Source organism: Eurytemora carolleeae, unplaced genomic scaffold (genome assembly GCF_000591075.1).
Source record: "Eurytemora carolleeae unplaced genomic scaffold, Eaff_2.0 scaffold1372, whole genome shotgun sequence".
In the NCBI taxonomy this organism is placed as follows: domain Eukaryota; kingdom Metazoa; phylum Arthropoda; class Copepoda; order Calanoida; family Temoridae; genus Eurytemora; species Eurytemora carolleeae.
The window spans coordinates 71,038-86,900 of record NW_019397277.1 but is presented as its reverse complement, the minus strand read 5'-3'; the positions used below and the strand labels follow the sequence as shown (position 1 = coordinate 86,900).

Sequence of the window (15,863 nt, the reverse complement as noted above, 5' to 3'; positions counted from 1 at the left end):
CTCTTGCACTCTATCAAAAATAAAACTCATCCTTCATCATGATATGGACTTTGGTTAAAACATTTTATTTTGGGCCGGAAAAAACTCATGTAATACATTTTAACAAGAGAAAATAAGACACTTTGGATTTTAACGAATCTAGGCAATTCAATGTTAAAAGTTTCAATAACTGTTGAATAATAGGAGGGAAAAACTAAAAATTTAACATCAACTGGAGATTTTACCCAATCTCCTACAATAATTTTTACCCGAAAATTATATTCACAATTTAGCACAGCATATTTAACACCCAACATAAAGTATGTGCCCAGGGACCGTATAGAGTTGAGAGACAACATAAAAGTCGTCTTTGATCTTCATTTGTTAAACTACTGATAGGAGAAAATTCTTGTACCAATTATCATTAATAATGAATGCCGCATATTATGTAAAAGATCAAAAATGACCTCAAGCTTCTCTCAACTATCACTTTATCTGGGGAATGATTAGATCACCAACCTGTCTTCTCCGACCTCAAGGAGGACCCCTCTACAGAAGGACATACTAGAATTCCTGGCTAAACATTTAATTCCAACCTTCAGCTCCTTCAACACCACGCCCTCCCTCCTCACCTAGACATTTATACTATAATTCTTAGCTAGACATTTATACTAGAATTACTAGCTAAACATTTATTCTAGAATTCCTAACTAGACATTAATATAGAATTCCTAGCTAGACCTTTAACCCCATTCTTCAGCTCCTTCAACACCACGATCTTTCTTCCTACCGACACATTTATAGAAAAAATAGGAATGATGGAAAATATATATATATATACTCTGTCTATCTGTTTGTATCCAATAATCGTCAAACCGACTAAACCGACTAAACCGACTAAACCGACTAAACCGACTAAACCGACTAAACCGATCTAAACCGATCTAAACCGATCTAAGCCGATCTAAGCCGATCTAAACTGACTAAACTGACTAAACCGACAAAACCGACTAAACCAACTAAACTGATCTAAACCAATCTAAGCCGACTAAACCGACTAAACCGACTAAACCAACTAAACCAACTATACCGACTAAACCGACTAAACCGACTAAACCGACTAAACCGATCTAAACCGATCTAAACCGACTAAACCAACTGAACCGACTAAACCGACTAAACCGACTAAACCGACTAAACCGACTAAACCGACTAAACCGATCTAAACCGACTAAACCGATCGGGCCCAAGTTTGATGTGGCAACTCACATGACCCCACTAAAGGTTTCTGAGAGATTGAAATTTAAAATAATCAAGTATAAAACTCTATTGTTACCTCTCTGTATGTAAAAGGGATTAGTAAATTAACTCTCTACAATTATAAAACTCTCTTGTTACCTCTTCTATAATACGTGTTGTTAGATTTATCTCTTCAGAAATGAACTCTTCTGGAATGACACAGATCCTATTCAGAATAAAAATAGTAAAAATTGTTGCAAAGAAGAAAGAACATTTATTTAGTAAAAAACATTTCGAGATTTCCAAAGTCTAAAAAAATTGGTGGGAAAACTAAATAAAAAACTTATTTGTGAGAATGATCAACAAACCTAACTGTACTGTACTGTACTGTACTGTACTCTACTGTACTGAATGAACAAACCTATTTGGTGAAACAACGCTTACAACCTTGCACTTGATCTCAGTCCCAGGAGTAAAAACCTAAATAAAAAAATAACATTTTAAACTTGATATTTCAAGTTCATTAAGATTCACATAAGAATCGTTGTGTTCAATTGATGAAATTGAAACCAGAGCTGGGAACTTTTGAATGGTGGATATCGGGATTAATGCTTGATCCACTTTTTTTCTTATTCTCGAAATTAAATAATGCTTGTTCTTCTCTTGTTGTTAATCTCCAGATTAATAACCGATCTGAATTAAGGATATTCCATTCAAAAGTTTTCAGCTCTGAAGTCAGAACTTTTAAATCTCAGGATTTTTCATCTTTATGATATGCCCTGTGCAGACCTACGGATGAACCAATTTCTCTTCAATTTCCTGTAGTGGTCATACCCTGCAGGGGTAACTTTGATTACGGGATTAAGCAATTAATCTCAAAAAAAGTTCCCATGTTAGATATTGAGATTGTTTAAGATTAACGATACTCCACACAAAACATCCTTTCTCTGGTTTCGTAGACCTTTGATATTATAAAATTAGATCTATAATGTTGTATGTTTGAAATATCTAAAGTTTAAAACAATCCATCTCTGGATTCGTAGACCTTTGATATTAAAAAATTAGATATATAATGTTGTATGTTTGAAATATCTAAAGTTTAAAACAATCTATCTCTGGTTTCATAGACCTTTGGTATTATAAGATTAGATATATAATGTTGTATGTTTGAAATATCTAAGGTTTAAACAGTCCATCTCTGGTTTCGTAGACCTTTGATATTAAAAAATTAGATCTATAATGTTAAATGTTTGAAATATCTAAAGTTTAAAACAATCTATCTCTGGTTTCGTAGACCTTTGATATTTTAAGATTAGATATATAATGTTGTATGTTTGAATTATCTAATGTTTAAACAATCCATCTCTGGTTTCGTAGACCTTTGATATGAAAAAATTAGATCTATAATGTTGAATGTTTCAAATATCTTACTAAGGTTAAAACATCAGGTTGCTAAGATAGAGGGTTTAGAAAATTAAAGTGTGAGGCGAATTCTTTGGGAAAAAAATTAAAAATCAGGTTTAGGTAACAATACCTTTCTTTAATCTCAGGTCGAAACTTTTGAACGATTTATTGAACGGAGATCGGAACTTTTAATCAATTTTGATCTTGATATCAAACGAGGGCACTTCTAATCAGAGGATAAATAAAATCTAATCTGACTTTCAGGGTTGCACTCACACTCAAAATTAAGTGAGGTTTTATAGTTATATGATTTTACTATTGCTAACTAAAATCTGATTAAATGCTTAATTCCTCTAATAAAGCTATCCCTGCAGGGTATGATCTCCATTGAAGAGAAAATAACATTATCCGAAGGTCTGCATAAGATGGAGATCAATGCTTGATCCTTTGATTTACAATTCAAAAGCTCTGACTTGAAGAGCTAAAATCTCTTGTATTTGATTAAAGTGAATAAATACTAAAGTGGACCAAACTCGTAGTTGGATGACGACATTTCATGTCACAAGTAATTTAGAATAATATTACGTGGCCCTTATAGTCTGTTTGTACTGAGTGTACTCAGCGTACTGAGTGTACTCAGCGTATTGAACCCGCTCTCTCAAGAGATAGTGGTCGTGAAGTTGACGTACTTTGGGGGACGATAGTTTGGCCGCTATATGTCTCTCGTATGAATTATCTATCTATTAGAAAAGAATTTTGCGTGAGACATCTAGCGGCCAAACTATCGTCCCCCAAAGTACGAGAACTTCACGACCTCTGATGGAGAGAACGGGCTCAGCACTAAATTAACATTTGTTTACACACTTTATTCCAGCACTATACGTGAAATTACATCACACAAACCAACTAGTCGTCTTTATTCTGCCTGTTTAGTTTTTATTCACTTTGGTATTCATGATACCCTTAATCTCGATTGCTATATCTCTGTATCCATTGTGGACACTTTTGATTTTTTTTTGGACCACTTCATCGCAAAATTTCTTTGCTTCTGATTGGCTGTTTCAGGTTTTTCAATCGGCACTCCGATTGGTTGAATTTTATACACTTTCCTGGATATAAGATTAAATTAATCTGCAGATTAATAAAAAGAGGAGATCAATGCTTGATCTCAAGCTGGACAAATCAAAAGCTCTGACTTGTATACCTTTAAAGGTCGAGGACGTGGCTGTGGAAGGCGTGGAGGGAAAGGTCCCCAAGGTAGAATATTAGCATTGAACATGTTAAACCCCTAAACAAACATCACATTTAAATAAACTTTTTTTAAATTATTTTTAATTAAAAATTATTTACATGTTTTCAGGAAAGATCTTATAATTGTAGTTATTCACAAGTTATTTAAAAAAAAACTTATTTTCGGCAGAATTTCTAACAAGCAAAAAATATCGTATTTGTTTATTTCTGGAATATATCAATTATCGGTGACAAATTTTATCATATTTCTTTAGGCTAATCAAAAATCTATGTAAGGAAAATGCATTTACAAGTTAAGAGAATGAAATTGATATAAAAAACAACTATTAAAAATCAGAACACAAATTCTTAAATAAAGTAAAACGCAAACTGGCCTGTTTATTTTTAGTTCCACTGTCAGGTTTGATGAACTTGACCTAGAATAAATAATTATGTTTATTTTTAGTTCCACTGTCAGGTTTAGTAAACTTGACCTAGAATATAACAATGATATATTTTCTCTTCGTTTTTTGTTGCAAATTTTATCTTTTAAGATTCAAAGCGTGGTTCTAGTCCAATCTTCAACCCCCGAGNAAATAGATTAGATACGCCTCTAAAATAGATTAGATACGCCTCTAAAATAGATTAGATACGCTTCTAAAATAGATTATATACATCTCTGACATAGATTAGATACATCTCTGAAATAGATTAGATACGCCTCTGAAATAGATTAGATACGCCTCTAAAATAGATTAGATACGCCTCTGAAATAGACTAGATACGCGTCTAAAATAGATTAGATACGCCTCTAAAATAGGTTAGATACATCTCTCAAATATATTAGATACGCCTCTAAAATAGATTAGATACGCCTCTAAAATAGATTAGATATGCCTCTAAAATAGATTAGATACGCCTCTAAAATAGATTAGATACGTCTCTAAAAAAGATAATATACGCCTCTAAAATAGATTAGATACATCTATGAAATAGATTAGATACACCTCTGAAATAGATTAGATACACCTCAAAAAATAGATTAAATATACACCTCTGAAATAGATTAGATATACTCCTCTGAAATGGATTAGATATACCTCTGAAATAGATTAGAAATACACTTCAAAAATAGATTAGATATACACCTCTGAAATAGATTAGATCCACTCCTCTGAAATAGATTAGATATATACCTCTGAAAAAGATTAGATATACACCTCAAAAATAGATTATATATACCTTTAAAATAGATTAAATATACAACTCTGAAATAGATTAGATATACATCTCTGAAATAGATAAAATATACACCTCTGAAATAGATTAAATACACTCCTCTGAAATAGATTAGATATATACCTCTGAAATAGATTAGATATACATCTCTGAAATAGATTAGATATACTTGATCTACCTGAATATGCCTCCTATCCTTGCATCGTGCATGATTGAGATAAACCATCAAGGAATTAATGCTAACATCCTTCAAATATAAAAACTGTTTATCTCTTGATTACAGAGAGGCAAAGTGGATGGTATAAATATAGGAGGGAATATTACAATGCCGAGGCTTCATAAAATCTTGTTGGGTTCCAAATGACATTCCTAGGGTTGCAATCGAACATTGCGACCCTGATTTCAGGATTACAATACAAATATCAGGGATTTAACAGTGTCAGGATTTTGTTCAAAAATTGGAACAAACTATTTTACTTTTTTGTTTTGTTTTGTGTTTTATAAATATTAAACTCAATGCAAATTGGACAAAACATCGAGATGATTATTAAAAGCAATTTCGTAGACAAGAGTTTAAAGGGAGTGTGCACATTATTTCAAGTGACTCTCCATCTATAGCGGTACGGTACCCTCAAAAGCGTTGTAAGATCTAGAATTAAAAAGATATAAATGTTTAAAAATAAAAATGTATCTGTCCTAGCCGCAGTGCTCGGCCCCCTAGCCTGTCCAGTGTCCAGGGGCGTATTCAGGAATTTGTCCAGGGGGGATTAATTATTTTTTTCTCCAGGGGGGCACAGCACCCGTTAGGGCCTGAAAACCCACTGAAATCAATAGATTTCACTGATCCAGGGTGGGCTTAGCCCCCATTACCCCCATTGCTCCCCCCCCCTAAATACGCCTCTGAATAAGATATGAATGTTTAAAAATAAAAATATATTCCACATGCGTCTATATGCCACTGGCTCATGTTCCCACAATTTAAATCCAGTAGGGCAGATTTCAACTAGTGAGCACAATAAGTAATGCACTTATTTCATGATTGGAATTTGTCAGATAGTCTGGCGATAAAGTCAGATGTCCGCTGAACAAAATTGCAATTGCATAATTAATAACTATTTATATCACTGTTATTTTGGTTCACAGTGTTACAAAGTTTTTGGACAGAAATTTTCTTTTTATCGAGAAGGTTCAAGCCATTTTAGAGTTAATTTTGTCCCGAGCTTTAGCAAGGAAAAATATATAATCTAAAAAAGCGAGAACCTTCTAGATATAGAGAAAATTTAAGTCCAAAAATAATATAACGTCATGCCAAAATAATAGTGTTATAGGTAATTTTATGAAATGTTTGTGTCTTAATTCAATGGCTTTGAAACAAAAGAGAAGTCAAAATATACGGTTGATTTCAATTTTATTATTATTTCATTTAAAAAAGATAAAAACCTACACAATCAGAGTAGGACTCATAAAGAGATACAGTTAGAGGTTGATCTGGTTCTGCAGGAGTCTCCAGGCACATTCGGAACTCCTTTCCCTAAACACAAATATCAAACATTAGCTCAGCATCACATGTTCGACTCACAATGGTACCCTTGTCATTATTATCTGATCAAAAATATCAATAATATTAAAGACATCGTCGCCTTTTCTAGCTTGAAAAATGTTTAATTATGAAAGTTTCATTTTTGTATTTCTAACGCAATATCCGCAAATCACTTTTATAGAGAACCACAATTAAAAATAATTTCCAAAAGATAAATGTGTAAATCTCATTCATTATTGATCATAAAAAGATTTTAAAAAGGGGACATATGGGAACACTCCTTTAGACCCATATACCCTCCAACAAAGACTTACCAAAGTAACATTTTTAAAAGCAGTGTTTGCTGATGCATTCCAATCTTCACCAGACACAGGGAAAACATCATCTAGTCTAACTACACAAACATATATTCAACAAAAATATTAAAAAATTTAAATTATTATTATTTTTATTTTAAGCCAACTAGTCGTTAAAAGAATATAGATTCAAAATAATTTATGACAAATTTATTATTGGATTAAAAACAAAGATTCGAATTCAAAATCTTAATTATCAAATTAATACTGTTGTTGTCAAATCCTCTTAAATCCTCTTGAAGGTCGTCTTTGTTAAAATTTTCTCTCCGAAGCCTGAATACACATACCAAACCAAACCTTTTCAGACCTCCGTCAATTCATAAACAAAAATTCAGAATCTAAGTTGAAGTGATGAAGAAATAAAATCCTAAAACATCCTTTAACCCAGCATTTATTTTCAGAAGTTACCTATGTTTTAGCCTTTAACTCATCACTCCACTTTTGTGTTTTTAAGACCTAATAGTAAGTTTTACTTATACCCCTAACTATGTACAATGTAAACTCGTTAAACAAACAATTCAAAATATCATCATTACAATAGTTTATTATCTTTATAAATATATACCCTGCAATTTTGAAAACATTTTAAACATTGTCATTACATTATTTATGCTTTCGAGGTTTGAAATACATCCATCGAGATTTTTTGCAACTAATGCCTTGAAGTGGAAGAGAGAGAGATTCAACCTTCACAGCCAACCTTTACAGCCAACCTTTACAGCCAACCTTTACAGCCAACCTTTACAGCCAACATTTACAGCCAACCTTTAAAGCCAACATTTACAGCCAACCTTTACAGCCAACCTTACAAATAAGCAAACATAGTCTGGGTCATATGTCAACAACTGTAGGTAAAAAAATCTAGTATTGGAATGATCAATTAAAAATTAAGTGTGTAAAATATTTTTAACTTTTTAACCTTTGGATCTATATAACTTAATTACCAATTCAATTCAATAAGTCTAATTTTACATCTTCAAAAATAGTTGTTCCCTTCCACCAAGGCACTGTGGTTCCAGAAGGCATAGCAAGGGGGGGGGGGTTACAAGGTAGCTAGTTGCTATCAATTATGTTTGAATGAATGTAACTTAGAATCGTTTTTTGCGTTTGAACTCTGGATTATGTATTGTGACCAATATTTTTAGTTTTAAGAAAATCTAAACAAAACAAAACTTTGTGATACCAAACGTTATACAGTCTGTGTTTGGTTCTAAAAATGAAGATATGAGTCAAAAATGTTGAAAGCAACCTCTAGTGTGGGCTATTAACATGGTGCACGGATGACGAAAAAATTTTATATCATAGGTCATTGACCTTCATTTTCAACTCCATAAATGCAGAAAAATAGGTGCAAATACCAGAGTTTACACATTAAATCTACGAATTAAGTTTAAAAAGACTCAGGAAAGAAACTAAATCTGCGCTAAAGAGCTGGGTTCAACCTGAACTCAAAATGTAAAAAATCTAAATTTTTGACCAAGGGAATTCTGAAAAAAAACCACATCAAAGATTTGGAGAAATTCAAGTTTCAGTTCTGATTTATCACATACTTTAAAGTCCAATATGATGGCATGTGACAATTTTAGGACAAATTTGTACAAGTACAACCGTCATTATTCTTTTCGTATTTGGGAGTGTCCTAAAACCTGATACTTCTTAAAACGCCCCTGATTGGCAGTTTCTGCACAAAGCTTATAACATGTTAGATTTCAATAAAATATAACTATTTATACACACCTTCTCTGTATTTTATGAAACAAGTAAGGAAACAAATTAAATATCTTTCTCTATCTTAATGCAGAGGCCAAATTTAAAGAATTTGAGCCTGGCTGAAATAAACTATACTATATAATATTTTTTAAAGTGCATTATTAATTTAAATTATTATGTTGTTCATTTTTAATCAATTTGGATTACTATTTTGATCAATAACCTTTAATGTTTTTTTTTTTTTAACAATTTCTGAATGAATACTATAACTAAAAGTATATAGCCAACAGGACTAAGTCCCCCAAGTGGATAGGATCCGCTTGAACAGTGCATCCTGATCAACACTGCTATGATCGGCAGCTCCCAGCTCATCATGTCCCACAACTGGCTTATCAAAATTCAAATGTCCAAAACTAAAGCAAACCATTTTCTTTTTAACTTTCCTAAAATGATCATCCTAGTTTTTGAGTGTCTCGTACTTTATATGGAATATATAATTTGAAAAAAACCATAATTCAAAATATAGAATATCAAAAAAAAATTACATTTGTGTTGTATTTGGACATTCGAATTGACCCAAACATTCCCAGTAAATGAAATTAATAACATTGTGTCTACATATATATATATATTTCTAAACATATTATTATTATTATTATGGATTAATATGTAATGACAAACATTATATTAATAACTGTTATTGATATTATAATATAATCCTTATTTATTGTTCAGGATAATGATTATCATTGGAAGGATCTCTGGAGATCTCTTCTCAGAGGGCATTGACAATACTGTTCAACTTTACCTCTATAACAAGGATGTTATTTAACCCTTCAATGAGGTGGCTGTCCTCCTTACTCAAGGGGTTGAAATATGACTACCTACATGATGGAGTAGATCCTGGACTTTATCAAATGCATGAGCAAGGATCTCATCAGATGTGGGTCCTAGATGGGTAGGTGGCCTTGATGGATCAACCTCAGCCTCAACAGGTGAATGCTCTGCAGTCTCCATCTCCGGACTTATCCTTATCCTCAGCAGGCACTGTCAGGATAGGAGTGATGTGACAACTACTAAAGGGTGCAAGATCCACGGAATCAATGTCTTTGTCTTCAGAGGATCCAGCTGAATTCCTCATGATCAACCTCATTCTGTTTTTTTTTACTAGGAACACTGTAACAATATTATAATCTTTGTGCTGTATGAAGCACAGGACCCAAAACCTTATGTGTGCAGGGAAACTTGTGTTTACTGCGTTGGTCTGGGTGTGTATTGACTCATTCCCAGAGATCCCTGAGTTGCATCAAAGGGACTGTTCCATATGTTCTGGAATAGTCATGGATACAGCATTTGGAGGTCAACGCAAACCTTTGGGATCATCTTTAGCCTAAAGGTTCTCTGAATGGAATCGGAACACCTAAAACACTCATGATATGATACTTCACATGACTAATTTTCAGAGATTTTATACTTTTATCTCTTTAGCTCCCCTAATTGAAAGGAGGTCAAACATCATTTTGCCACCCATCACATATCTCTAACGACATACCTTATTCACTTGCATACAGAATTGTACAAATTTTCAGCAAACCAGAACATAGGGATTCACAATTCTCAAAACTAAAAGATTTTTTTCTCAACAGGGATTACAATTCATCAATTGTGGACTCTGCTATAGTCTGAGCTAAAGCTATACCTAGAGAAATTGCTTTTAAAAAAAGGGAAGAAAAAGGAGAAACCAGATCAGGTTATTATCTCTATCGCATTTGATCCTCAACTACCTTATATCTTCTCAATTATACAGAAACATTGGAGAACCATAGTCCAGGAACCTTGGAAGAAGGAGGCTTAACAATATCCCCCATTGGTTACCTGTAGGAGACCTCCTAATATCAGGGATAAAGCCAGAATTCCAGATCCGTCTAGAATGAGACCAAAGAGGCTAATACTTGTGGTTTTAATTGCCTAACTTGTCCCTACATAGAGCCTGGAACATTTTAACAATCCTTTAATACCAGTAAGAAGATTGAGATTAATTGCACTTTTAACTGTAAGACCAGAAATATAGTTTACTGTATAACATGTGAGAAGGGTAAAATTCAATATGTAGCACAGACCACTATGACTCTCTCAAGTGAGAGCATAGTGACTGGTGGTTATGGCTGATGAATTTCAGTGGTGAAACATAACTACTCCCTAGCATCTGGGGCAGTAGTTGATGCTAACACCTTAGAAGACTGGTATATATTTGGGATCTCACCTACCTTTGCCAGATCTGGTCACTAGTACACGTCTCAAAACAAATGCAAAGGCCGCACTGACTGACTGACTGACGCACTTACTAACTTACAGTTGGTGTACGGTGCAGGGTCTTCACCCCTGTACCTGCACTAAAGGGTGATTCACAAGATGAACTTAAGTACAGAACATAACTGGTTGGACTCACATGACGACTCATGCGAGGACTATGGACGTTTTTTTTTGTCCCTGGAGGATTCCCCTGGGGGGGGGGGTGAACATCCAAGTTTAGGTGGGGGAGGAAGGGGAGGTGGAGAAGCAAGGGGAGGGAGCATCGGAGGGAGGAGCGATGTGTTTTTTTTGAAATTGAACTTTTGGGAACAGGCGGGGCCTGTCAGTGCATTTAGCGAGGATACACAAGGATTTAGTTGATCAGGCAACCAAAGAAGACCATAACAGTAGAAGATTTGTGCAATGGACACCAGCTGAGTTAGCAGATTAGGAAGCTGCATTGATGATGAAGGGAGCGAGGTTCATGAATGAAGCACTATTACCACTCTGCCCAGGAAGATCACTGGAAGCAATTAAGGGACAGAGAAGGAATAAGGCTCATAAGGAGCTTGTAAAGGGTAAATTGGTGAAGATAACTACGGAAGGTTTGCGCATAACTGGAGACGAGGGTAAAGGGACTTCAGTGGAGGGAGAGGAGGGCAGGGGTGAGGGTCAAGGGCCATCTAGGAGGGGTCCGGCATCTGGGACACTGGACAGGACTCAAGGACATCTGAACCAATGGATGCTACATATGAACATTGTAAGATTCTCAAGGAGCATTAGGATTTACAAGGATAAAATTGGCAAAGTTTGGGACCCTGAGGAGGAGACGGGTGTGGGTACAGACAGGAAGGTTATTGATGACTGGGCTAAGGAACAATTAAAGTGGGTAAGGTGGGGAGGAAACCCAAAACCAAAACCAGTAAGAAAACCAGATAAGAAACAAGCATTTATAAGTAAGAAACATGAGAAGGCAAGGTTGAGGCAGCTAACTCAATCATTCTACTAGCGAAGCCCTTCGCGCTGCATCCAAGCAATGTTATCTGGGAATCTAGAAGTTACACAGGCAATACCCGAGCAGGAAGTACTGGGCTAGTATCTTCTCAAGAAAACCGGAAGGTGTAGTGAAAGTCAATACAGTAAACCTACCTTTGGATACTACCTATTCAGCTCTGATATCTATGGATGAGGTAAAGGAGGGTTTGAAAAAATCTTAAAGAGCTAGATGGGCTAAAGAAGTCTGATGCAATGAAAATTTCAGTACAAATACTCGACACTATGCTACTAATCTTCCAGAGATCTAGTTACACTCCCAAATTCCTGAGACTGGGAACTGTAACATTAGTACCAAAGAATGCAAATCCTGAGAATCCAGGGCAGTACAGGCCAATAAGGGTAACAAGCCAGTTGCTGAGACTATATCATGGTGTATTAGCTAAGAGATAAATTAGGCTCCCGCTTAGTAAAAGGCAGAAGGCTTTTCTGCTGCGAGATGATATAGCCGAAAAGGCCTTTATTATAGAACATCTGATAAAAGGTGCTAAGGGGAGGAAAGAAGACCTCTTTCTAGTATTTATGGACGTCGCTAAGTCTTTTGATTTGCTAGCACACACTAGCATCCTGAAAATCCACAGAGAGGATTGGAATACCTGCGTTAATGATAGAGTACATAGCTCTTGTGTACAAGGAAGCTGAGATTCAATTTAAAGGTAGTGAAAAGAATATCAAGCAAACTATGGGAATAAGGCAAGGATGCCAGAAGTCTGCCCCCTACAAAAAGTTGGACCCTAGGATAGGGTACAGGGTACCTGACCCAGAAGCGCCACAGGAAATATGTTCAATAATGTAGAAGATGAGACTGGGAGGGTATGATATTACTGAAGCTCTATTAGCAGATGACGGGGTAACTGTAGCTGTGACTGAGTTAGGTATTGTTAAGAACATGTTACTAGCAGTAAGGGAATTAGGTAAATGCAGCATGAAAATGAACCTGAAGAAGTGTTCAACTTTGGCTATCTGTGTGAATGAAAGACTGAATAAAAGCTATGTGGACCCAGCACCATACCTTACCATTGATAGTAAGGTCATCCCCGCATTTAAGATAGAGGAGACCTACATTCTTCAAGTATCTTAATTTGAAGGTCGGAGCCAACAGATACGGCATTAGGGAATTTACGAAAACACTGATTGTACAGCTCGATAGACTAGACAAGGCAAGTTTCAAACCGCAGCAAAGGCTGCAAGCACTGAAAGTGAACGTGATTACTCCATTCACTAGTTTTAGTTCTTGTTAGTCTGAAAACTCTTCTAAATTTAGACCGGACAGTTAAGATATGTTAGGAGATGGCTTCATCTGCAGAGTGATACCCCAACAGCGATATTTCATGCCAACACCACTGACTAGGAATTCCATCTATGGTTACTTGAATACCGCGGTTGAGAAGGAGTAGACTAGTTAAGATGACACAGTCTGACTATCCATTAATCTAGATAATGGTGTCGTCTGGAACCACTGGGGAGGCAGCTATAAGGTTAGCAAGTAGTGTAAAGAGACTAGGAGATGTCCAGATTAAAAACAAGCAAGCTGAACGGAGAGCCTGTAAAGAAGAGTTGTATGGTAAGACTGACGGGAGGGGTTTGCAGTATCACGACAGATTTGGGGACAGGTGGATCACAGAGCCTTTATTTCAGGCCATAGGAGGAGAGTTCATCAAGGCGTTAAAGGTTCGATGTAATGCCATGAAGACAACTGCGAGGGCCGCGAGAGGGGACAGAGGGGACCCGACCTGCAGATTGGACAGACAGACAGCTAACTCTAAACACATCAATCAAATATGCTAATTAACTCATGGCTTGAGAGTTAGGGGCATGATGGGACACAACTAGTAAGAGGAGGATTACAGAGAAAAGGATACATAGTTCAGCTAGAGCCTAAGATCGCAAGTAAAGGAACATTTGTCAAACCTGATATTATTGCCTGGAAGAAGGATAAAGGGTTTGTAATTGACCCCATCATCTGTGGAGACAACTGCAACCCCGAGGAGAGATACAGACAGAAAGTGCATATGACAAGGACTCTGTGAGAAGGTATATGAGAGAGGAGGCTCTCTGGGTTAGTGGTGCATCAGTGGAAGAGATTGAGATAAATAGATTTGCCATCAACTTTAGAGGTGACTGGTCTACCAGCACACAGAAGCTGCTGTTCAGCAGACTGGGGTTGGGTAACTCTCTCAGGCACTTCATCAGCATCCGGAAACTTACTACAACATGGACAATCATATAGATTTACGAAAGGGTCAGTTTGGGGTACAGGAAGTAGTAGTAGGAGGGAAGAGACTGGGAGAGCAAACCCCAGCTAATGCACAGCAACACATGACCCCCTATCCTTATTTGGATTTGACGGCGACTGCAGCACCAGACACCTTAACTGCAAACAACATTTGGCTCCCCCAAGCAAGCGAACAACAAGGGGAGGGGAAATACTCACGCAAACACAACCAGGTTTAATTGGCAACCTAACCCTTAAATGCGTAGCTCAGTTAACTTGAAGGGTTGGGGAGGCAGTAGGCCCATAAAACGAGCTACTTTCTGCGCTCTCCATTGGGATAAACTGTCAGAACTCAAAGGTGTAGAAGCCAAAGAGGCAAAAGTAGTGCAATGTAAAAGGCAGTTTGACAGTTTCAAAATGCTCTAGGGTACTGCCCAGGCCCTGCAATGTGGAGTAAAAATGTAAAAATATCATACCCGAGAAGGTATTGGACCTTGGGAGAAATTTATGTGAAATAAAAGACTCTAAATTCTTCAGAGTTTTAGGACTGAAAAAATAGTTTTTATTTAATTGTTAACTGTAATTCAGGTATTGTTTGTGTCCAATTTTTCAAAAGGTTTAAATACTCCTCCTTAAACAAGCCGCCCCCCTCCCCCCTCCCCCAATTTATGTAAAAATTCATTAATTAGATCGACACCCACTACCACTTTAAAAACATACACATAAACAGTTTGTTTTTATTTCTTCATGACATAATCAATCTCAAGGAATAATAATTGTTTTAAAGCATTTTATAAAAGTGAATATTTGCTAATTATCTTTTTTCCATCTTTCGTCCATTTGACAGCCATTTTTGAATAGTGTTCTTTGTTTGTTCATTTTCTTGAGGATTTTATCATTTTTTATTATTTTGATGGTTATTATATCATTAGTTAGAACTGACTAGGGTCTCCCCAGACCAAAATGTATTTCAATATATGTGTAACTAATGTCTACTTAAATTACTCTACAGAGGTTTGGTTCCATCAACATCACCCAATTTTAAATCTAGAGGTCAAATATAGATGTTTATAGTAGTGCAAGACTTAGTTGTTACCGCACTTGAGCTCATGTTGCGTTTTTGTACCATATCCTGGTTTTGAGACAATTATTTGAATTCATATCAATGTCAATTTTCAAGCATTTTCCTACAACAAAACAAAATTTTTTGATATGGTAAAATTTAAACAAAATAAAAAAAGAAAAACATATTGTTCATTTATAATATAAAATCTTTATTGCAGTGAGAAATCAAAATATTAATATTGTTTTGTTCTTACATTAAATATTTTACTAGTAATGTGGGAAATTGTTCCAGAAAATATGGGAATTTAAATCAACTGTATACTCTTATTTCACAAATAAAATGTGGAAACTAAGATTTAGACATATTTAGCAGTTAATCTGAACTTCATATGATAGTTTTTACTTTGAGTTATTTATTTAGAAAGTTATGCAAGTGATGCTCTAAAAAATGGGAAAATTTGTTTTGTCTCAAAAACAGGTTGATGATTCAAATTCAGGATATGATAGAAACATAAAAAATGGTCAAGGGTTTTAATAAAAA

At 35.4% G+C, this 15,863-nt stretch overlaps 1 protein-coding gene across 3 annotated transcripts in view; it reads right to left on the bottom strand.

The window, feature by feature from the left end:
- Positions 1-470: 470 nt before the first annotated feature.
- LOC111713213 (uncharacterized) overlaps positions 471-15,863 on the bottom strand; it is a 44,892-nt gene continuing 29,499 nt past the window's right edge. For 2 of the 3 annotated variants that reach the window (XM_023488036.1, XM_023488037.1), the window contains exons 19-26: positions 6,946-7,025; positions 6,536-6,622; positions 5,270-5,338; positions 4,248-4,289; positions 3,827-3,910; positions 1,640-1,698; positions 1,378-1,444; positions 471-611 (exon numbers count right to left, since the gene is read on the bottom strand). In XM_023488036.1, coding sequence (XP_023343804.1) covers positions 486-611; positions 1,378-1,444; positions 1,640-1,698; positions 3,827-3,910; positions 4,248-4,289; positions 5,270-5,338; positions 6,536-6,622; positions 6,946-7,025 — 614 coding nt within the window. In that variant the 3' untranslated portion in view covers positions 471-485. The other variant, XM_023488038.1, reaches the window with a different exon arrangement.